The following is a 24,443-nucleotide window of genomic DNA, read 5'->3' as shown; positions in this document are numbered from 1 at the left end:
TGAGTGAAAGGTTGTTCTGAATTATCAGAATATTGACTAAAGGGATAAGGACCTTAAAGAACACCTTTCAACATTGTTCAAAAAGTACTTACCAGCAAAACAACGACAATGACAACAGACAGAAAATACACACTTACAGCCAGTATTTAGGTATATTGAAAACACAATTAGAAATGATCACCTAAAAAGGAAAAAGCACCTAATGTGATTTCTGTTTATTAGCAATCAGAGCCTGTTAAAATATTTTGTCTTTGTAGCTGTTAACAAACTAAATAATAAATAAATCTAATCAAGAATTAACAAATTAAATTATTTCATATGAGTACACTGTGTGACTCGACATGTGGTCAATTACTGATGTGATAACACTGATATATAAGGAGCTGCGTGGAGTTAAGTTTGGTATTTCCTCAATAATCACTAGTGTCTTTTTTTTTACCTTTATTACCAGGGGTATTTCTATCACTGCTGAGGTTAATGTGAGGTCTGAAGGTGGCATCTGTGTGATTTGGATTAACCATAATGTGAGCGATCAGGAATCTCTGGACATTTGCTTTTGTCTATAGACAGACAGATGGACGAGGACTTCATGGTACATACTTTCCAAAGACAGGGTCCAGAGAAGAAGGGATGTAGTTGTCATGGTCACTGATGGTCTTTTTCCCCAAAGTAATCTTCACGTAGGGGTCACACTGAAATAAAAAAAAAAAAAACGTGTTTTTTTTTCACATATTCAATTGATAGTATATGTACCTCCGCTCTCTTCCTACCTTCCCGTTGGTGTCTTTGGGCTGCAGTCCTTGAGCCTGGATGATGTAGACGCGGACCAAACACTCCTCAATGCCGTTGGGAGGAAGTTTTCTGAAATGTCTGGGGGGAGCAGGGGCAGAGGGGTCATCTGGCAGGGTATAGATCTTAAACATACCCTAATAGTAAGGGAGAGAGAGGACAGAGGCAAGATGCAGTTAGAAGTGAAAATGAATGAAAACAAGAATGCAACATTTTGTCATGGGATTATTTTTAGGCATTTTGAAACCTGATATGACATTAGACAACATATATTTTAAGACGGACAAAAAATATTATCTGAACATTTGTTCAATTTGTGTGATTGGTTTTCTATTCCCCTGCACACCACGTCCTGTCAATTTGATATGATTTCACTCTGAGGGTTGAAGTGAGCGCCCTCCACATTTTTGATGAGTAGGCAGCCTTGTGGCTACACATACAGTATTTTGTATTTTTTGTGACATATTGAGCATTTTATGGGTGTCCTCATATCATCCATTAGCCCAGGAGGTTGTATTGTTCAGGTGTGACATATTTTTCACATAATTCGCGGTGAACAAAACTAAGATAAGCAGGACAAAAACCAACAAGTTGAAAGAGAAGAATACAAGTTTTAATTTACCTTGAACTCTCCCACCACTGAAGGATCTTCTCCTTCGTCCTGAGACTTTCCTCTGTACAGTTTGAACGTCTGACAGAAATCAGTGAGACCTTCAAAATCCTCAACCTTCTCCAACTCCTGGTCATAGACCTATGATAGAAGAGACAAGGGCTTTAAATAGTCTATCAAAGAAAAAATGGATGAAAAAAAAGGGCAAAGAAATAAAAATAAAGAAACGTAGAGAAGTACAAAGGGAGTAAGCGGCAAAGATGGAGAAAGATGGATGTAAATAGGAGGATGACAAAGATGACAAAGGGAGAGATGAGATTAAAAACGAGGGATGAAGAGACTGAAAGGGGCAAGACAAGGAAAAAATAGCATTGTTAAACAAAGGCATAAAAAGAACAGGAATCAAAAAAATGAGGAGGAACACACACACACATTATTTTAGATGGCATCATAGCTGAGCCTTGGCCAGCCTAATTCCACTGGTATTGGATTCAAACTGCAGCCAAGAACTACTCAACACCATAGTATACTCTGTGTGGGCGCTGGCACGAGACATTGAGCGTGTCTTTGTGTGCAAATGCATACGTGTCTGGGCAGGGACGTCTAAGTGTCAAAAGCCCAAAAAGATTCATTTGTTTTCATTAGCCATGTTTGTTTGCATCAGTCGAGTCCACGGGTCTCGATATGCAGCCAAAGAGGCACACACTACGCAGACATACCCACAGAAAAGGCAAACTTTCACAAAGCGGGATTGAAACATTGGTTCGGTATCAGACAAACACAACTACTGTACTGTCAAGGATAGAATGGAATAAATATTTTCTGCAAAGTCTTAGATCACGCATGCATCATCGAAGAATTAGTGGCAATGAAGACCAACTGCAGTGTCACCTCACGTCAGTAAGGGAAGAGTTACCGTTAGCTGGAAGACTATGAAGCCAGGGAGAGCTACTATAGCTGGGAGGCTAGGAAGTTAGGAAGAGCTACAAACCATTGTACAGAGCTGGCTTTTCCTGAATTATGCAGATCAGTTGGTCTACAGTTTATTCATTTTAAATGATCATGTTGTTGTGAATATTTATACAGTATATTCAACATGCTGAATCGACTAAAAAGCAGTAAGTAAGCAGTTTGTTTCTGCACGTATAGACCTATAAAACTAAACCAGGTGGACTTCCATTAATGCTAAGCTGCAAGTAAGTGGAATAAATTTTTAGGGAATCAATAACAGAACAGTGTTCCAGTTACAATCTCCTTACTATGTGTGCTAATTAATAGAAAACAGTAAACAACAGCTTTTCCACTACACCGTACAAATTCTTCATTCAAAGATTCCATTCTAAAAGATGTTATTATGAGAAACAGTTTGAAATTTTAATGTTAGACGCCCACGGACTAAAGCCATACACCAACACGGTCAACCACAATTATTTCCCAAATTTTAGGAAATGTGTATTCAATTTATTGCCCCTAAATTAATCAATACAAATCTCATTATTGAGCAACATGTTTTTGCAGAAAAGAAAAAAAAAAAACAGGCCTTAATTTCTGTGCAAGTAAAATGTGTGGTTTTTGTATGTTATGTACATACCAGAGTTCCTTGTGTTGCAAGCAGTTCATTAAGATGAGTTGGAAGGGAGGAGGAGAAAGGTTATGAAAGCAGAGAGCGGCTTTCCTTCAGCTGGAACATCATTGATATTAAAAAATAACAAGACGTATATGGTCAATGTTTTTGGCAGAGAGGGGTGAAAGAGTTTAAAAAGCAAGGCAAAGATGAGGGGCTGGAAGAGGAGAAAACAAGAGCAATGATGGGGATGATGTAAACGAAAGAAAGGTTTGGAAACAGCAGCTTGTTTCAATACTCAAACACCAAACCCAGCACCAAGGGACTGGGAGATAAAAACACAGGGGAAGAAGGGATTTGACAAAACTCTAGGGGGCTGATAATGTATATAATACTTCACATACAAGTACTAAACACACTGTATTGGTCCAATCTTACCCTGCACAGAAATCAGATTGATTGGTCATTAGACAGTGGGAACCCCAAGCCGAGCTTTGAGAGCAGAGACTCTGGGACATTAGCAATTCTTCTAATAAATACTGGTTTTGTTCTGTGACACGATGAAAATGAAAGAGGGTTCTGCGAGGTGTGGGGGGGGGGGGGGGAGGGGGGGCAGGTGATAACAAAAGACAGTGATGGTGGTGTCATTGTGACAGAAGCTAATTCATTCTACTGTCGAATAAAAAAAGGTTATGAGGAAAGGCAGAGGAGACAGGTAAGGAGGGAGTGAGGATGTAGAAGGAAAGGAGTGAGCTAAGGATAGAGATAGATGCTTTAACTGAGGATAGACAGATTGGAAAGGACAGCACGGAGAATGATTGGGGTTGAGGGGAAAGTTTGATGCAAGAAAACATGATAGATAGATAGATAGATAGATAGATAGATAGATAGATAGATATCATAAAGAAATTGCAGCTCATCTTTACAAATGACTTCCACTCTATAGTTAAAAATGATGTATTTTGTAGAGTTTAACAGTCTTTTTGTCCATCAGAAAAGAAAAAGTGTATGGTGCAACCACTACAGCTAATGACAACCACTGAGGCTGAAAAATTAAACTGACATGGAAGTGCGAAAAACTGTATTTCGCACTATTTCGAGTCAGTCACCATAGACTGCCATGTTAAAAATGTCCAACTTTATAGCAGAAATATACATGTTTTCGGTCTGGTACATAAAGCAATGTAGTTTTTTTTTACACTTCGCCTGTTTAAAATAATATCAAGGCTCTAAAGACAATGCGGAATTAGGATTGTTTGAGTTTGAATTAGCTAGGGTGAAGTCAGGAACTGTCAAGATGACGGTGACTGGAGACAAAACACTGGGCTCCAAAATTGTCCATCTTTGTCCATCTTTTCAAACCTGACATTTAACTTGACACTGAAAAAAACGACGGTGACTGTCATCAAAAGGAATTTACAGCTTAAGGTAAATCAGTGAACACTATTTATCACTTTATCTACCCAGGTTTAAAGACTTTTCAGAAAATCAATCTTACTGGACATTTTGCCTCCATTTAGAATACCATTAAGCTTTAAGGCTAGTTTAATATTATTTAGCAATGTCCATAGCTCATCCTCTAGCAAACCTCCGTAATGGTGCCAGATGAGAGTGCTGATCTGGTGATGCAACTAAAAAGTCTTTGCAACAGCAGGAGGAAATGAAAACAGAAAGGTGGCCAAAAAGGAGGTGACATCAAAGCTGAGGCTGAAAGCTGAGGTTATTAAGGGAGCAGGTTTTTCTCAGGTCAGGGAGACACTGGAAACAAGTGTCTCTGCACCCCAGTGACTGTCAAAGGGCAGGGGAAATCAGAGGAGTTAGAAAGGGCAAAGAGAAAAGAGGTGGCAGTGCTGGGTTGAGAGGAAGGTTGGAAACAGTGGCTCATTTCCCTGCGACAGTAGCCGATCCGAGCAAAGGGCTTGTCTAAGAAATGAAGGGAGCAAGAGAGGAGGGGGAGAGTAAATAATAAAAGGAGACCTTGGCGCGGAGTAGGTGCAGGCGGAGGGGGAGGTGAAAATGATGCAAAGCGATGATGGAAGTAAGTGCCTCAATGGTCAGTTCAGTTTCCATCCAGCTGTCAAGTGAATTTCGAGCAAAGTTTAGAAATGTCGCAAAAACTCAAAGGCAACTTGGACATGTTTCCAACGGGCCAGGGTGAAACCATTTAATAGGCTTCCAGACTGAAAAAACACACCCACTAGAAAAATGGAAAGAGTCTTTCTTGGGTCAGCAACCATTGAGCGAGCTGTTGTTCTCTATTGTTTAGTTTTAGCCATATTGTGTGAAAAAGATTTTACATGAACAGTGGTAGTTAGAGGGTTATTACTGAAATACTTCCAAAGTTGGTTAGATGATTTAATAAATTTCCAGAGGAATAATTTAAAATCTTATTTACACTCTTTTTTGGACCACATATCAAGATAAACCCAGAAAAATGGAAACAATTAGCTCTGTTATGGAAGCAAATGGATATAATCTGAAAAGGCAGAGTTAAACCCAATGTGAAGTGGGTTTCAAGGGAGAGGTTAGAGGTCCGATGTGAGAGCAAGAATAAAAAGGCCATGTTCTGACATAATTAGTCATTTGTTTGGGCATCAGACAAGAAGACTGACGTGTGCTTTGAGTCCCAGTGGAAGACAAGGTCACCATCAGGGCCAAGAGAACCAGGATAATGGTCAAGCAGAGCGTGGGCGATTGCGCTCTGGGGACGGCAGGAGACCCCGAACGTAGGAGACTAAAGTCAGGCGAAGGGGGATGTGATTGCTAGTTTTGGACTGGCCGACTTCACAGTACGTCCTTTTTCCCTGAATCCATCCTAGTGCAGCGTCCCCTTAGCGAATTCACCATGGATGAGTCATTGGAGAAGTTCGGAAAACGGACAGAATGTCACGGCGCCGGGCTGCGAGGATGGGGCATGAGAAGAAAGGCGGAAGGAGGAGGGGAAGGACAGAGGGACAGACTGACAGAGGGAACTGGCAGGAGGACAAACATGTGATTTAAATGGTGAAGGTTGGGGCAATGAGCATTTTAGGAAAACTGAACAAAGAGTTGCTTTGTCTATCTTCCTTTTTCCTAATAATAATTCTGGCTTGGATTTGCATCTGTAGGATCAAAGATAAATTCATTCTTTGTCAACAGAAAAACAAAAACAGGCTTCCAAGTTACAGTTAATTTAAGAAGTGCAATATAAATAAAAAAAAAATAATATGATGAATGTGAACCACAGTAACTCAACAGTTGTTTCTGTCATAAATCGTGAAAATATTTCAGTGTCGCAAAGGAAAACTTCCTTTCAGTTCAGGACACATAATTACCTTTTAGCAAGTAGCAATCTAGAGTTTAAGAAGGTTTGTGGAAACGTTTTGCTTGTTGCTCTTAACCCATCCTGCACTGCTGTCCTGCCAAGCAGCAACGTTTTGGAGAAACTGCTTCTGTCTGCTTTTATTTCTCTAATACTGCTTCAGGTCTCCAGACTTTGTCTCAGTATTGAAACGTGTCTCTTAGATGTCACTTCATGAGGCAATGTGTTTTCAATGCCACACTCTGACTTTTAAACCTTGGGCAGTTTCCTGTTTTTATTTTGAAAATGTTTCTTCCTGTGTTGTGTTTTACTTTAATTATGATTTATTATTATTATTATTATTATTTTAATAGGAAAGTAAAAAAAAAAAAAAAACTAAACAAGTACATTTACATTCACGTCCTTTAATATGTAAAAAAAGAAAACAGGAAGATAACTAAGTAAGAAAACAGCCGTTATCTGATTCATGTGAATCTGGAAGTTTTTGTAGGCAAAGAAGATGATGACGGTGAAAAGAAGGAGTTGGTTACAGCAGTCAGTGATTTTGTTGCTCTCTACGAAAAATAATTATGTTGGTCAAATTGGACCACGGACTTTGGAACAATATTCAGACTTTATGACACAAAGAATGTCTTCTGAATCTGGAGAAGCGCCAGGTTTTTCCTCAAGAAACATCTGAAGATTTGGGGCTGAACATAAACCTCGTAATGATCCATGCCTGTTTTTGGATTTAAATATATATTAAGAAATGTTTTTTGTCCAGTTTTTCTTAACTTGAAATCCCAAAAGATGCATGGTCCATTTTACCTCCTTTTCGATTGTGTTTGGTTTCTCCTTATGTGCCCCTCACGCAGTACTCGCCTCATTAGCCTCATGTTTCAGTTCAGCTCTTCATGGTTCCTTGTTTTCTGAGTTTTGTCTTCCTTTTTGTTTTAGATTTTTTTGGATGGATTAACCTGCCATACTCTACAGTGCGTGTGTGTGTGCATTCAGGTCCCACCTTCCTCTACACAGTATGACAACAGCCAACAAATATTTTACCTGATCTCTGCCTGAAAACACACACTTCTCAATATATTTCTGTGGATCTTACCTTCAGAGTGTCGAAGCCTCTCTCCAGATAAGTCCCGCACTTGTGTTTCTCTCCAGTCGAAGCGTAGAACTTACTCCACCAGTCCATGAACTCTTCTCCCTGTTACATATTTAGATGTTGGCAGCTTTAGAAAGGTATCTCTGAATCTAAATGTCAATTTTATGTCAAATTTATTCTTAAAGTACATTTAAAAACAAAATGGCTCGACTGACAATAAACAAGCAGCTTTCACAACAAATTGAACCCCTGAAAACTGTTCCAGATATAATAAAAAACAACAAAAACTAAGCCCTAATGATGAGTGGCTAAACTTGAGCAGTGAATTTATCTGGCTGCATAATTTAATTAACACATCAAGATGAAGATGAAGATATATATAGGCATAACATATATGTATATACAGGCATAATGTTATGAGTGGAAGGGCCTCTGTGGATCAGGCTTGTTCCAGTGCATCTCACAGATACTTGATCAGTTTGGGATCTAGTGAATTTGGAGGCTAGGTCAACACCTTGTGCTGTTTTTCGTGTTTTTTGAATTGTTCCTAAACCGTCTGGTCTAGGTGGGTACTACATGTCTAAGTAACATCCACATGAATGCCAGCTCCAAAAGTTTTCCAGCAGAACATTGGATTGTCACGAGATGGTCAATGTTATTTACTTCTCCTGTCAGTGGTTTTAATGTTGTGGCTGATCGATGTAAATACTACCTTTTAAATGCACGTTTGTTGTTTTTTACAGTCTTTTCTGTTATTTTGAATGCATTTCTCTCAAAAAATCCTACATTTAAACTTGATATATTTCTGCTTTTGTTCTTTTTAAAGTATATCCATTGCAATCAGCTCCATTTCTTTGTTTTACTTTCTGGCTCTAATGTCAAGTCAAACTGATAAAGACAAATCTGCCTCCTCTCCCTCCAAAACACATGTGGCTACTGAAGCAGGTCTTGCCTCATTGATGGGTCTGACATCTAAGCTCCTGTCACGACCTTCTAAACACTTTTCAAAACAGAAAAAAGCCCTGCGTCGAGTGGTGTGGTCGCCTTTGTGGAGCAGCGCCGCGCCAAGCTCAGAAATAATACGCTTTTCATGATTTTTTCCAATGATCGCATAGCAACATGGAGAGGCCAACTCACGTCAGCAGGAGTAAAATTGCCTCTGGTGGCTCTGTGGCATTAAGGTCACGGTATATGGGCGTTCTGAGGCAATGGAAACGGGCAACACTGGGACAGGAACAGGCACAAAGTGGACAAAATCTACATTACAAGAAACATGTTATGTTAAAAAATTATGTTTGTGGATGAAGAAGAGTCATTCTGCTGATTTTCCCTTTTACCATCATTTCTCTGTGACACATTAGTGTTCTACAGAAATATTGCACACACCTATTATGTGTTTCACTGGTTTATTCAACAGGTCATGAAGCCATCTCTTTCCCTGATTCTTGCACTTATTTTGTGGTCGACATCACTGATGTAAAGCAGGGATTACAAGTGAACTTCAGCTTGTCATTTGCCCAACGTGCACTGGTGTGATTCATGTGATGCAGACGGACAGACTTTCATGTGATTATGTCACATAGAAAGCTGCCCTCCGAAGGTCATGTCTTTTTGTTTTTCTTTCATTCACGTTTCATGCTTCCTGTTTTACTGTGAAAACTTCCTCTCGTTTCAGACCGCTTCACTTCCTGCCCTTCCTGTGTTTTTCCCTCCAGTTTTGATTGTCTGCCTCGCTCTCATTTGTTTCACCTGTGTCCCTTTATCATTCCCTCTCTTGTGCATTTAGTGTGTTTCTCCTTGTCTCTGTGCCAGTTTGTTTTTGTACCTCAGTGTCAAACATTCCAGCAGTCTTCTCTCGTGATCTGTTTTTTTGGATTATTTGCCTGTTTGCTGACTACTGCCTTTGCTTCACCCTTTGGATTTGTTTGCCTGTATACACTAACTATTGTGTACCACCCTTCCGCAAGTCAACAGTGTTTGTTTGAAACCCTAACTGTTCATTGGAGTTGTGCTTTTGAGGAGTTTGTGGAGTTCAAGTCTTAACAGTTGTGGGAACCTTTCCAGATGTTGGTTGCAGTGTCCGACAGTTTCTGTAAACACTTGATCACGCTGTGATTGGTCAGTTAAGTAGAGGTGAGAAAATAAGAGTTTGAACTTTTCTTTCTGGCTCGTTCTTTCTGTCATCTTGCATGGGAAAAACTGTGTCAACTCCATAAATGTCTTCCTGTTTGAAAATGTAAACAGTTAGTACGCCTCGCCCCTTTGTATGTTGGACAGCTTCTCACTCTTTTTTGATCATGGCTGTTCAAATCAAGTATAAAACACTGAGGGGGGTAATTCTGTTTTAATTCCTGTTCTACAAAGACTAGAGTGACTTCTCCCTCATCAAACCAACCCCTTAACATTCACCTGTGTTTTCACTTCAACAATTTACAGTAAGTATAAGAGAGCGTGAAGAGTTCTGTCCTTGAGTTGGTTAATTTCATAAAGAGAAAAATCCAAGCTAAATTCGACAAAAATGCATCACCACTGATCGTGTGACAACACTCAATCTGCCAATTGTGTCTGAAACGTGAGCAAAAAAGCAAACACAGAAAATTAGGTTCTGCGCTCTGGACAAGCATTACACCAAACAGAACTATAAAAAGGTAAACTTTAGCAGCATAATGTCGAATGGCACTTTGATTATATGTCGTGCTTCATGCTATAAAAAAGAGGCATAGCCTTCAGATGATTAGACAAAGCAAGGGCGCAAAAGGCTACAGGTTTAGCTCAACCTTTTCGTAGTTGGTAGATGGTCGTTTTCCAATAACGGAGAGCGTCTATCCCTCTGGTTGTGCTGGTGTGAACACAGCAATCGTACTTTACAGAAGAACAAATTCACCGAGCTGTACCCGTTTAGAGGGGGTTGTCTCAGCCCATTTGCAATGATTTCCTGTAGCTCATTTGCAGTGTGAACACAAGTTACTCACTGACCAGTATGACATGTATTATTACAACTTATCGTCACATAACCGTTAAGTTTACCTGATGAGTCTTTAGAACAGTGCAACCCGACAGAGGTGTCTAGCAGTAGCAGTGGCAGTGTCTTCTCATCATACACACATGTTGTTTTCTATGTATAGCCTAAATGCTTGATGGAATTTGACATGTTGTTCATAAACACATGAACCACAGAACAGCAATAAATTCCAGTGCCCACACTCACTGCTGATTCCCCACTTATGATTTCCTGAAATCCATTTTTTCCCGCAAATTGCGACCAATCACAAAACAATTTACAAGAACTTAGTGTTGAAGAAGTGTCAGAATTTTATCTCAATTGCTCTGCTTACAGAGGCCGAAGCAAGGTTAAATGCAACAATACTGTATCAAATACTCCCCGAATGGGAACAAAGAATTCAACTTAACTGTGATTTGATTCGAATGGAGTAAATGCTGCAGGCGTGATGGCACTTTAAGATCCAAAAGCTTAAACAAGGATCAAGGGACTTGGTAGAGTTTGCTGAACACATTTCATCCAAGTCTTCAGTTCTAAAAGACTGGTGTGGAGTTACGGTTTAAATAGGAACATCTGTGGGTGTTCCTCATTAGAAACTCGCATAACTAGGGCGTGTAATGACCAGATACTCAACTGTAGTTGGAAGAATTTGCTTTTATTGATCTATGTGAAACTGGAAAACCCCTCTTTAAATAGGGAAGGTGGACTGAGATATGAATGACTTTACAACACTGAATGAACATTTGTCCCCAAAAGGTTTACACCACTGTTTAACACAAAGACTGGAGTCTCTGGACATTAATTAAATAATTAATTAAATCAATTCCTCCAATTACAGGTCATAAGAATACAAACCCCAAATCCTCACCAGTCATGTGGAAGTGAAGACGCTACTTGGATGAGTGGCCAGATGTCCAGTTGCCCTTGTTTCAGCTTTTTTTATTTTGGATATATTCTAACCTGGACAACTGAGAACGTTCACGTACATACAAGATCCACATTAATAAAATCAAAAGGACGTCAATATGAACAAACTTACCCACTGTAGCATCTGTCGTTGCATTAACAACAAAAGACAGGAAGTTAACTTTCATTCTATACACGTGAACACACACAAATGCTGACAGGATGTAACCACTCACCACAAATAAGACTGAACACATTTTAAGTAGCTTTTTCAAAAGATTTCTTAATTCTCAATGCTAATAAAACTTTAAGGGGATTCCAAAATGAAAACAACTTAACATAAAAAAAAGAAAGAAAGAAGTCTCTCTATTACAAAATGACTGCTGGCATGAAAGTGAAAGCCGTTAAAGTCGTACAGTTAAAGCTATGAGTCATCCTGAGGCCAGCACTTAACAATGCCGTTCTGTTTTGGAGCAATTTAAAATATATATCTTTGTTTTTGAAATGTTGACTGATGGCTTTCTGAGGTTTGGATATAAGTAACTTTGATTTATATGATGTGATTTCGGGGGGGTGGACTGTCTGACATGATTGAATGAAACTCTGTTACTGTGTGTGTTTTATCAAGACTTGTATTTTCTCAAGTGTGAAGCTGCCTCATTCATCCAATTTACTAAAAGTCTGCTCACATTGGCAACGCCGACCAGGGAGCTATTTAAAAGATCGTTTTTGATTATTTTCTCACAGATGCGAAAACGCCGTCCGCCTGTGTCTGGTGCAGTCCGTTGGCCCTGACACATCAATGAAACAACTACCACAAAAATGGAAATTACCAACGGGACAGATCAAACCAGCAGCCCATCCCTTCACGCACACGCATTTAAGTTTGACCCGTCCCCACCCTGCAACCTTCAACCCTCCAAGGAACACTCAAGTTTAAAACACACATGTGACGCATGCGCCACTTTTTCCTTTGTATGTGTTTTTTAGTGTGTGTAGGCACAAATGTAGAAACAAAAGTGCTCTTATGGCACTGGGTTTGTGCGGAATCCCCTTTTTCCTACTTCCCACAAACTCAGAGACACACAAACACACACACACAATGTCGAGTGTGGAAACGATGGAATTCCTCGTTTTTCCAAAGTTGCAGCATGGCATGGAAAAGGGCAGCGCGTAGTGTTTAACTAGGACATGACATCAACACACATGCATGGTGCTCAGTGTCTAAGGCGTGAAGTCTCTGCTGTGTGTTATTGTGCCCTGTGTGTGCAGCTGGTGCCAAGCATTGATGACAAGGGGCGCCAGAAACTGTATGTGTGCCCACCAGTGTGTGTCGGGGTGAGTTCGCTCACACCCACGACTCCTGATTCAGACAGATTAAGGCCGCTGGTGGAGCGTTCCAGACTGCGACGTGTATTGCACTCTGGAGATCGAACACACACATGAGCGCGCACACACACATAGCCTGCAGTGGTCTGTTCAGGGTGTCAGTGTGGTTTGCAGCCTATCATTAAGCCCTGCAGGGAAAGCCAGTCTAACCGAACCAGACTGGCACCGCCAAGAACTGTGCAGGCACAGCGACTGCATTTACATAAGGGCTCCGATCTGCCCCATAAAGGCCTTTTGTGGGGAATCCCAATCCACAGCAGAGAGCAGAAATCCTGGAGTTCAGAGATCCTTCAGTTCACACACAGACACCAAAACTGATGGAGTGTTCAGGAGCTTCTTTGTTGCAAGTCAAAGATGGCCAAATTTAGGACCATGACACACCAAACCAACAGTCGGCCATTTGCTGGCTTTGGGCAGTTGATTAGCTTCTGTACCTTAGGCCTCATTCAGACTTTGCATTAACATCCGAACAATCAAAACGCAAGTGGCCATCTTTAAGTACATGTGCATAGACCAGGCGTTAAAATGTGTCCGCACATGTGTCTTAAGCCAGCACTTCAGATATCTGAGTTTTGCAAAACACAGACATAATATAATACTGTATACAACTGCTGTCTCTAAAGGATCCCTACCTACTGCTGAATTACGAATAGCTGTGTGTTGTTTGTGCGTCATGACTTAGAGAGATGATACATATTTTTAAGTTATAAAGTCTCTCCCACAAACTGAGAGCACACACATTAGGTTAGTATTCATTTATCTCTGCCCTGACTAGTTATTTTAGAGACAAAGCTTAGATTTTAAAAGGCTCTCATTACTAATGAACAGACATCACTTACGGTGCTTTTTCCTTTGCAGGTGATCATTTATAATAGTGGTTGTTATGAATGAAAGAAGCAAAACTCCACTGACACAAGATCACACCTTTTGTGTTTCACGAACATTTCATGTTGATCTCTTCTTAACATTCAAATCAGCAGATATTTCCACAACAACATAGTCATCTAGAATGAATAAGCTGATCAGCATGATTAAGGAGAGGCCAGCTCTGTATGATGGTTTTTAGCGCTTCCTAGCCTCCCAGCCAATAGTAGCTCTTCCTGTTTCCCCTTTTGAATGACAAATACAGACCTATTTCCTTTCACATGGGTTCAGAACGGACGTGCCAGCTGGTTGCCTTTGGGCTGTTCAAAGGCAACTTTTTGGTCTGTTGCCAATATTTTTTTGATGTCTGTTTGGTGTGTCCAGGCCTTAAATAGCCAACAATGTGTAAATGCCAATGATAATCTGTTCATGGTGCCAGCATGCAAGAGATTTAATACAAGATGCATACAGCCTCAGCTTACAGGTCTCGTTGGCCAGTCATGAGGATTTTGGTCTGTAATTACTGACTTCAGAGGATCCAGCACCAAAATCAAGCAAAACCACTCTGCCTAAAACCTGCACTGATTTTATTTTACCCTATTCTACATCTTCATTTCCAAAGTAAGCTTTAATGTGAAGAATGTAAGGTAAATACTGTGATGGATGTTTCAGCAGAGCTGTTAGTGTGTATTTGTCATTTGCTCCACTGTCGCTTCAAGGCAAAGCACCAAACCTCAGCAAAGAATAAACGTATTCTTTGCTATGAGTGAGTGACGTTAAACAGAACAGACCCAATATGCATCCAGTTCCTGAGGGGGGTAGTTAACAGTGATAGCGACCACAACATCGTGGAAGGATTAACTTGTTGAAGATCAACAGATCTGCTCGCTTTAACATGTCGGTTTTTTCTTAGTAGGCACTCAATGATTTGTGGGTCAAAGCTGCAGGTGTTTAGGTTATACATAGACAATGCTTCAAGTCTTATAAGGCTCAATATGCTTTAAATAAAAGCATCTGAAATCCAAAACATTTCAATCATGGGAATTAGGATTGTGGCTTGATACTGTTTTTTCTCTCTACCCAGTCGGCTTCAAGCAGAAGGGTCTGCTCAAAGTTTCTTCCTGTCAAAATGTTTTCCCTCACCGTAATGCTTGCTCTGGGCATCAGGTTCTGGGTTCTGTAAGCATCTTGAGACAATTTGCGTTGTTATTGAGCTGTATAAATAAAACTGAAAACAAAACAATTTCAAGTTCAATATTGACTGTCCGTCCTTATTGCAATCTTCTATGACCTCTACCAACACATTTAGAAAATATCTGCCTCTTTCTAAGCTAAATTCTCTACTGGTTATTTGCTAACTTTGTCCATTAACTGGATACTGGATGGGCAAGTCACATTCATTCCATCCACTGTTAATGTAAACATATTGATTGTAGCAGTCTTAAAATGTCTGTCTGATGCTGGCCAGCAAATATGCTGATATGCGCTCTGATTCTGGAAGTGAACATCAGCTTACATCAGTCTGCGGCTGCAATTAACAGAACAAGAAAAACAAAAATGATTTAGTAAGCTATTCTGACATCTTGTTTCTGGTCACAGTGTCATTAAAGGGCCATAAATGTGTGTTTCATAAACCCTCAAAAATGCCACAAATTCGCCTGGCATGAAGCCATGTCAGTTAGTTTCTCGGGTTCTAAAGCAGTCAGGAAGGATTTATGCAAGCGGAGGCAAACACATTTTCAAAGTGGGATTTTAACCAAAAATGACCAGTTTTTTGTGGGCAAACTGTAAAGGTTTTGAAGAGAATTAATGGGAAAAACAAGGCACTGTATAATCACATTGTTTGAAGGGATAAAATTCATACAAACACACATCACTAGTGGATAATCATAAACGCAAAAAAAACACATTATATGTAAGTGACCTGACAGATTTTTTTAAATGCAACTACCATACAGAAAGGAGAAAACGCAGAGGTTGGTTTGATCCACGATACATACTGTCGTCACGCACATATTTTAGCAGATGAGATGTGAGTCCAATGTTCATTTTCCATCTGAGCGACGTTAGATCTCAGATATCTTGAATACGGAGGTCGCAACCTCTGTGGTTTGAGGAGCCATGGCGCTCCTGACAGCCGATCTTCTCAAGCTTTTCCAAGTCTGAAACTAAATCTGACTGATCTGCCCTGGAAGCTGCTCTACTGAACACGCACTTTTCAATAATCTGGTAATCATCAGACATACGCGCGTGACCCGTTTTTTTTTTTTATCGCGACCCAGAGATTAAGAAGCCAGGATTTACTGCACATGAGAGACCAAGCTTTTCTATTTCTTCTGCAATGAAATATTAGCTGCTGCATTTTCCTCCTTTTCAGTAAAACCTCCTCTGATTCTTTTCATTCTCTCTGCTTCTTTTTTAGTCATTTTCTCCCTCCTTAACCCACTCTCATTTATCCATCGCTCCCTGGTCTTTCAGTAACTGTCTGCTTACAGAGAGTTGTGGTATAGAGGATCTATAGCAGCCTTGTTGACTTTGGCCTCGGCCAGACAGAAAGCCGAGCCTTTAATTTGACTGGTTTCAATATCTGACCCTTAATAAAACAAATATCTTTGTTTGGAGAGAGAGAAATCACCTCCAATTACCATTGACTACTGAATGTGTGTGTTTGTGTTCACAGTCTGGGCCAGGTCAAACTAAGTCTAAAAAATTGACCTGGCTTGGATAAATAAAAAATGGAAGAATGTAACAAGGAGCGTGGTCTCCCATTCAGATCTGGGATCAGATTTCTTCTGTAACCATATTGCTTGGTGCATTGCTCTGTTAAATCCCTGACTTCTACAGTAGAATGTATTGTCCCGAAAAGAGTTTGAGATCAGCCCTCATCTCCACGCAGTTAGTGTTATCCATCACTGTCTTTTTTTTAAATAAACTCCATCAATAAAGATCTTTCCACTAAAATTAGATATGTTACTGCCTACTGTCTTGGAAGAAAAACATGTGGAGGCCTAGTTTGGCACCTTGAACTTGTTGCCTATGTGAACAGACCTGTAACCGTAATTTCTTTCAGGATCATTCAGCACCAGAATATGAAATAGGAGGAAGATGTGACAAAGAACAATGTAGTACAGTATATGGTATATACAGAGTTGCACAAACATTTTTGCAAAATTTTCTACACAAAACTAGCGCAAAATATCACGGAAGTCCCGACAGTAGACAAATGGAACACAATCAAACAAATTCAATGGAAATATGATGCTTTCATGTTTGCTTATTCAAGAAACATTTCTTAAGATTGTTAAAGTAAATGAACCCTTGTTTTTAGTATCTGGTGTGACCCTCTTGTGCAGCAATAACAGCAACTAAATGTTACCAATCTGTACTGAGAATTGTAGCCCAATCCTACAGAACCAAACTGCTTGCTTCAGGGCTTTACACATTTCTATTGGATTAAGGTCAGGACTTTGACTTGGCCATTCCAGAACATTAATTTTGTTCTTCTTTAACTATTCTTTAGTAGGACTATTTGTGTTATTGGCATTGTTGTCTTGCTGCATGACCAAGTTTCCCCTAAATTTTTGCTCTCGGACAGATGTCCTCATATTTCCTTTTATTATTCACTGGTATAATTTCGAATTTATAGGTCAATCAATGATGACAAGTCGTCCTGGCCCAGATGCAGCAAAACAAACCCAAACAAAGGCATTACCACCCCATGTTTCACCAACAGGATGAAATGATGCTGGAATGCAGTATAAATTTGTCTCCAAACAATCCTACTTTGGCCTCAGATATTTAGCAAATTGTAGGCAGTCAACTATATATTTCAGTTTATATTCAGATTAACTTGTAATCCCAGAGGTACACTTACTTGTATAACTCATTAACAATATAACATTGGTTCATGGTCCAGAATGACAAATATACAAGTATAATTTAATATTTCTGTTTCATTTGTTTGATTGGGTTCTCTTTGTTTACTTTCAGGACTTATGAAATTCCACTGATGTTTTGAGTCATTTTTATGTAGAAATGTACAAAATTCTGGAGGGCCTTAATACTTTTAAGCAGCATCATAATTGAGATGGTGACACAACAGTTAAATGCAAAGTATGTTTGAAATATGAGTGAATGAGTTAAAAAGATGAGTTTGTTACCTACATGAAGGCTGGAACTAGAGACGGAAAGGTTAATGATAGCTGAACTGGTTCCATCTGCAAGCTACAAGACACATGCACACACACATAAAAACATAAACAGGTTACCTGGTTAGGGTTAGCCACAATATTAGCATCAAACATCAATGAATAAATGCACAGGTAATGAGTAAAAAAAGTAATGTTAGGAATACACTCGAAACACTCTGTTCTTTAAAGGTAGCATCATTAGTGAGTCAAACATCATCACACACTTAATCAAAAACCTTAAAACCAGACAGGTTTTGACAGGGAAAAATTAAGTGGACCACTATTTTGGTCCAATTCTGTGAGGTGTGGAGAGCAATACTCAGCTAATTGGCCACCATAGAGGCAAAGGTAAGACAAATCATTAGATGAAGTTATGGAGGAGCTGAGCACATGAAGTAATGCAAGAAGAAGAAGTCGAAGAAGAAGGAATTTAACATGTGCTGGTGACAATGAACCAATGAGAAATTTTGGAATACAATTAAGTTTTGGGAGTTAGAATATTAAACCTTTAGTACTGAAGCAATCTGCAGAATTGAACGTGGGTTTAGCCTAATACGCATCGGTGCTTTATCTTAAACTTTTACATGAACTTCTTTGTCTCACTCAAACTGAGTCTGTTAAATGGAGAAAAAGTAGTACCCAGAAGTGGGACAGGACGCTCTATTATGCTAACAACTCTAGCAGCAGCAACATTTGGACCTTACTAATGCTTTTAGTAGCTGAGCAAGACCTTTCATTAGGGTCTCTGTGTCAGCTATGGACACAAAAACTGACTTCTCAGCCCCTGTTCAGGCCTTACATTAACATCTGTCCTGAGAAAAACAGAATGCAAGTGGCCAGCTTTAATTACCTGTGTTCACACCTGGTATGGTATGAGTCTCCACATGTGTCCCCAACCAGCACTTGAGAGATCTGATCTCAGTTTCAGTGCTCTGTGTGCAAATAAATAATCACCTCATTTGGGGCACGGTGAAAGATTATAACAGCTGCTATCTTTGTATTAACCAATAGTCTTACCAGCACAAATACACAGGGGCCAACACAACAGAAATGCTGCTTATTAGTAGTGCCAATACAAGGCATTATTCAAATCACCACATCTACAAAGAATCAGATAAAACACTACCACTTGTCACTGAGCTTGTTGACCAAATGCTGTCCTTGTAAATTAAAACCTCTAAATCATCCTCTGGTTAGATGCTGTAAATGCTTTTGGGTCAACAAGCGTGCAGAACATTTGACCACCGCCGCAACTTTATTTCTGAGTTGCGTCACTGCTATTGCATCCACACTTGTTGTTTTGGTCTCAAAGCACTTTATTTGGATGGGGGTGTTAACGGCAGGGTGTTGTACTGTAATTTCAACACCCTTGGACTCACACACACACTTGCGAACATAGCATAGCTCATGCTGTGCACTTTTTGGACCTCCCAAGTCAGCAATTTAAGATTGTCTTCCTCAAACAGAAGAAGACAAATGAGTTTTTTCATCGTGAAAATAGTAGAGGGGGTCAATGAGGCAAAACCAGTATATTAGAGACAGTCCTGTGTTAAATAGATACAAAATGGTCAGTGTTATGTTCTCCTGTCAGTGGCCTTAATGGTGTGGCTGATCAGTGTATATGTGAAGTGGAAAAAATAAGAGAACTCTGGTTTGCAGTGCCACCAATATCTCAGAACTGAAGCAATTCTGTTGGGTTTCCTCACATGAACTATTTGCATCAGGTAAAAAAATAAATAAAAAATGGCCTCGCTTTTATATAGCGCTTTTCTACCTATTGGTACTCAAAGCGCTTTACAGTCATAGACACATCTACCCATTCGCTCACACAAGCACACACACCAGTGCCATGCACTGGGAGCAACTGGGGGTTCAGTGTCTTGCTCAAGGACACTTGGGCATGTGGCACATTCCGGGGATCGAACCGCTAACCCTCTGGTTCGTGGACAACCCGCTCTACCTACTGAGCCAGGTCCTTCCACAACATTTCTATGGGGTTAAAGATAGGAATTTGACTTGGCCATTCCAAACCATTCATTTTGCTTTTCTTTACCAATTCTTTTGTAGAACAACTTGTGTGCTTAGGGCCGTTCTCTTGCTACATGACCCAATTTTTCTAAAAATTCAGCTGATGTCCTGTGGAGGGTAAAAGTCATCTTCAGTATTTCAGTTTGATTTGTTTGATTGGGTTCTGTTTGTCTACTTTTAGGATTTGGGTGAATATCTACTGATGTTTTGAGTATGTAGAGACTCTGAGGGGTGCAAATACTTTTAAGTGGCACCGTGTGAGTTATACAAAACTCAGTCTAAGGTTCGCCAAGTCTCCAACAAATCAATAATAGTCAGTGTCATGACGGAAACATGACCGTGTGTGAGGATGCTGTGGCATCTGGGGTATACCAAAGAGGATGCAAAAATTTAGAGAGAACGAGTGGTTGATGGACCGCTACAATAACAGAAGGAAAAAGAAGAAGATGAGGATACAGCTGAAGCTGTAAATCGAGTTGGCAGATAAATAGAAAGAAGGAACCAACACCAAGGAATGGAAATTGTAGGAACAGATAAAAGAAAGATGAACACAATGAGGGAAGAAGAATTAGGTAGAGAAGAAAGAGCAGAAAAAAGGTCGAGAAGAAAGAGCAGAAAGAGTAAGAAGGGATGAAGGGTTTGTCCATATTCACTCAAGGAAACACAAATCCAGTAGCAAATACACACAATCTAACACACACATGCAGAAGCCACGGGGTCTGTCTCGTAGCAACAGTACCAGAAAAGATGGGAAGAAGACAAAAAATATAAGATCCAGTAGGAGAAGCGTGGAGAGACAAGGAGGACAAAAAAAACAAGATAAGGAGGAGGACTAGGAAGAGAAGGGTAGAAAGAAAAGGGGAAAGAAGAAGAAGACAAAGAAGAATACAATGAAGGAGGAGAAGGATAAAAAGAGACAAGACCATGGAAGAGACCAGGAGGAGAGGGATCTCAAACACAGAAGAAGAAGAAGAAGAGAGAGAATCAGAGGAAAGTAAGAACACAATGAGATGAGGAAGAAAGACAGGTGGAAATATGGGAATATAAGGATGAGAGGACCAAGAAAATTAGGAGAAGAGCGAGGATGAGGAGAAGCAATGAGAAAAAGAAGGTAAAAAAGAACGGAAGAAAGGGAGGTAGAGGACAAATGATTAAAATATGGAAAACAGAGAGGGGCAAGGAGAGAGTGAAGGAAAGAACAAGAGCAGACAAAGAGAGGAGACCAGGAGATTCAGTGGAAGAGGGAAAGAAATTGAAGAAAAATGAAGAAGAGAGAAGCAACAGAGGAAAGAGGAGGAAAAAAGAAACCAGGAGAATGATGAAAATGAGAAGGAGATGGCATGGAAAGTGAAGAAGAAAAAACAAAGACTGACAACCAATGACAGGAGAGAAGGAAATGTGAGGAGATGAAAAGAAGAACTGAAGGATGTGGAACAGAACCTGCAGGAATCCAGAACAAGAGTCTTGAGTCATTTCTTCTCTCACAGAGGAGGCTGACAGGAATCACGAGCTTGGAATTCTTTCCTGAAAACTCAGAAGTCCTCAGCAGATTCTCTGTCTTAAAACGTTACTTCGGTATTCTCAGAAAAGCCAAACCAGTGGTTTTCCATGTTGCAGCTGATTAACTTCACATCCTGCACGCTTAAACATTAGTCCAGAAGATTTTCCAAGACCGGCCACACTGTCTTTACTGATTTCTTACCAGGCAACTGCAGATTTTGCATAATTACAGCTCACAACAAACACAAAATGGCAAAGGCAACTGGCAACGTGGCTTTCATATTCATATTTCACATAATACGTAGAATGATATAATCAATGGATTTTTTCTTCCCCGATGGCACGGGCATATTCCAAGATGACAATGCCAGGATTCATCGGGCTCATGTAAAAGTGAAAGAGTATTTCAGGGAGCATGAGACATCATTTTCACACATGGATTGGCCACCACAGAGTCCAGACCTTAACCCCATTGAGAATCTTTGGGATGTGCTGGAGAAGGCTTTGCACAGTGGTCAGACTCTCCCATCATCAATACAAGATCTTGGTGAAAAATTAATGCAACACTGGATGGAAATAAATCTTGTCGCGCTGCAGAAGCTTATCGAAACAATGCCACAGCGAATGTGTGCTGTAATTAAAACTAAAGGTGGTCTAACGAAATATTAGAGTGTGTGACTTTGTTTTGGCCAGGCAGTGTATTTGTAGATTGGAATGTTCAGTTTGGATTAAGATGAAAAGCAAGACAAATCTTCTTTGTGCCAAATGACAGAAAAGTTTCCGATAGAAGTCTGACAAGTGGCAACGGTGCAGGACACACCGACATAACTAAGGGACACTTTTTGTTTGTCTAACACTGGACATCTGACCGTTGCCTTGGTGTGTCATGGCCATAATAGAGTGGCTTTTTTGGTGGAGCAGCTACAGAAATGACAACAATTTCAAGGACCATACCTTTAAATTTGTATTAAAGTTGCCTCTTCATAGAAAAATGACAGGAACATTTGGTAATCGCGACAAACAGCAACATCAACATCACAACCCATTTCTGAAATGATGCTTTTTGCTATTTATAAGGTTGTTTATATTTTCTGTTAAAGGACAGATCCCACAAAGTACTGTGTGCTGAGTCATACAGCTCAACTTTTGCCCAAATATTATTAGAGACACATCAGTGAACCGTTTCTTCATAAACACAAACTGCAGTTTATTTTGGCTCAGTGTGAATTGTGCTCTTTCCCCTGTGTTTCAGTGATTTTGATTAGAAATGGAAAAGCCAGCTGTTTAAAGAGTCTCCATCTTTTCTGTGCTCAGGCTGAAAGCCATAGCCTGGGTAGAAAGGTCATCAAATATTGAGAGACATTGCTTTTTTTGTCCTTTTATGGATTTGGTTGAGCCACAATCAAGATAATGTGTAATACTTGTGTGATAGTTCAGTATTGTTCCCACAAAGCAGCTTTAACTGCCAAGATTGTTTTACCTGGTCAGGAACGAGAGGCTCCTGGTCATCGATGTCAATAAAAACCTCCCCAGAAATTAACTGTGGCATCTCACCTACACAAACACAGAGACAGGTTTACCATGAACCATCTGTCTGGATCTTTTGTTTACATCCACCCATCACTTTGTGTCTTACGTCTCCATCCGTCCTCCTCCTCCTCCTCCTCAGGTTGGTCCTCCTCTTGGCTGTGCCGGTACTCTTCCAGCGACCAAATGGTGCACTGACCGACCACTGGCTTCCTCCCAAACTGACGGTTGTCGATGACTTTGATGACAATTGGCGGCATGTAGAGCTCCTCGCGGGGAAGTCTCTGTGAAGTGAATGAAATAGAAAAAGTCAGGTAAAGATACTGAAAACGAGGAAGACGTGATGCCGAAATAAAACAAGACAACCTCCTCCTCAGCTGCACTAGGCTCCACAACACATAACTGACTGGTTACACCACCGGCCCGCATAACGCTGATTGGCCGTGGCTGCTGGTTGTCTGAACTTGATTGGTCACGCCTTGGTTACTGTCCAATCAGGGCATCACTACAACTTTCAACACTGCACCTATCTAAAGGAAGAAATGACCGAATGCATCGTGCCACAGATTTGATCTTAGACAGAGAAATCTGGAATCCAACTGGCAAGAGATGCAAGCAAAATCACTTTATATGAGACTTTAGTTTTTATCTAATTACCTTTGCTGCACCATTCACATTTATTTTGTCAGAGTAGATTCTGCTCAACAAAAAAACAAACCAACAAACAATTGTTTGAATAATCATCTTAATATTCAAAAAAGCTGAAATAAGGAACACTGTTAACTTGACTCGTGTTAATGACCACTTACTTACCTGTCGTTGGAAGAAAACCTCCAATGCCAGGTAAGTATCTGGAATCTCCCCGCCAGTCATTCAGGACTGCAGAAGCTACTTAGATGAAACGTCAACTAATTTTACAAGTCCAGTTGCCCTTGTTTCAGCTTTTTTGGATACCATGGCCTGGATGAGAACCTTCACAGATGTACATCCTTTGAAACTGCTTCAGTAGTTTATTGGCTTTTACTTCATTTATTTAATCATGCTAATCAACCTATTATTAACTATTCATTTAACTTGATTTATTTTCTTCTTTTGTAAAGCAAATGTTTTGAAATGTGGTTTTCTTTATTCTTTTTTTTTTTCTTTTTTGTGTGCTTTCACACTGATTAGAGGAGCAGATTCATTTGCATGGTTAATTTTGGATGGAACATCATTGTGAGTGATTCTATGTTTGTTACATGTTTCTTACTTTCAGCCCAGAAAGCGTAGTATTGTCCTTTTTGATTCCAGTGACTATCACTGAGTTGTGCATCTTATATTTCATACATCTCCACTTGCGTGTAGTTATTCAGCAAAAAGAATTAAAGAGAAAGGGCTTCAGAAGACAAGCGGACCATCACTTTGCCTGCCGGACTTGTTGAAAATCTCCTGGTTGGTGCCGACAATGGAGGTGCTAACGCTGGCAGACCTTCTGCAGTTTACTGTACGGTATGCATTTCATGAAGCTGCTGTTGCAACAAAGTAATATGTGACTTCACTTGAGCTTTCTGCATGTTGAAGCGAGGTAAGGTGAAATCAAACTTTTGAAGCCTTTGCAGCGGCCACATTTATCCGCTCTCATTAAGTCAAACTCTAATCCATTTGGCCTCCCTGGCTTTAAAACAAAGGCTTAAGTGAGACAGAT

The 24,443-nt window shown here is 40.0% G+C and overlaps 1 protein-coding gene across 1 annotated transcript in view; it reads right to left on the bottom strand.

Annotated features, from left to right (window-relative positions):
* The window catches only part of dysf (dysferlin, limb girdle muscular dystrophy 2B (autosomal recessive)), an 86,608-nt gene that overhangs the window by 19,586 nt on the left and 42,579 nt on the right, over positions 1-24,443 (bottom strand). Inside the window, exons 40-47 of the mRNA XM_084560033.1 lie at positions 22,869-23,043; positions 22,713-22,786; positions 17,679-17,738; positions 11,395-11,406; positions 7,358-7,456; positions 1,412-1,540; positions 771-926; positions 601-692 (exon numbers count right to left, since the gene is read on the bottom strand). Coding sequence (XP_084416159.1) covers positions 601-692; positions 771-926; positions 1,412-1,540; positions 7,358-7,456; positions 11,395-11,406; positions 17,679-17,738; positions 22,713-22,786; positions 22,869-23,043 — 797 coding nt within the window. The remainder of the gene's footprint in view (positions 1-600; positions 693-770; positions 927-1,411; positions 1,541-7,357; positions 7,457-11,394; positions 11,407-17,678; positions 17,739-22,712; positions 22,787-22,868; positions 23,044-24,443) is intronic.

This window comes from Chelon labrosus, assembly GCF_963514085.1.
Source record: "Chelon labrosus genome assembly, chromosome: 1".
Classification (NCBI taxonomy): domain Eukaryota; kingdom Metazoa; phylum Chordata; class Actinopteri; order Mugiliformes; family Mugilidae; genus Chelon; species Chelon labrosus.
The sequence above is the reverse complement of the archived record's forward strand: the minus strand, read 5'-3'. Positions and strand labels throughout refer to the sequence as shown.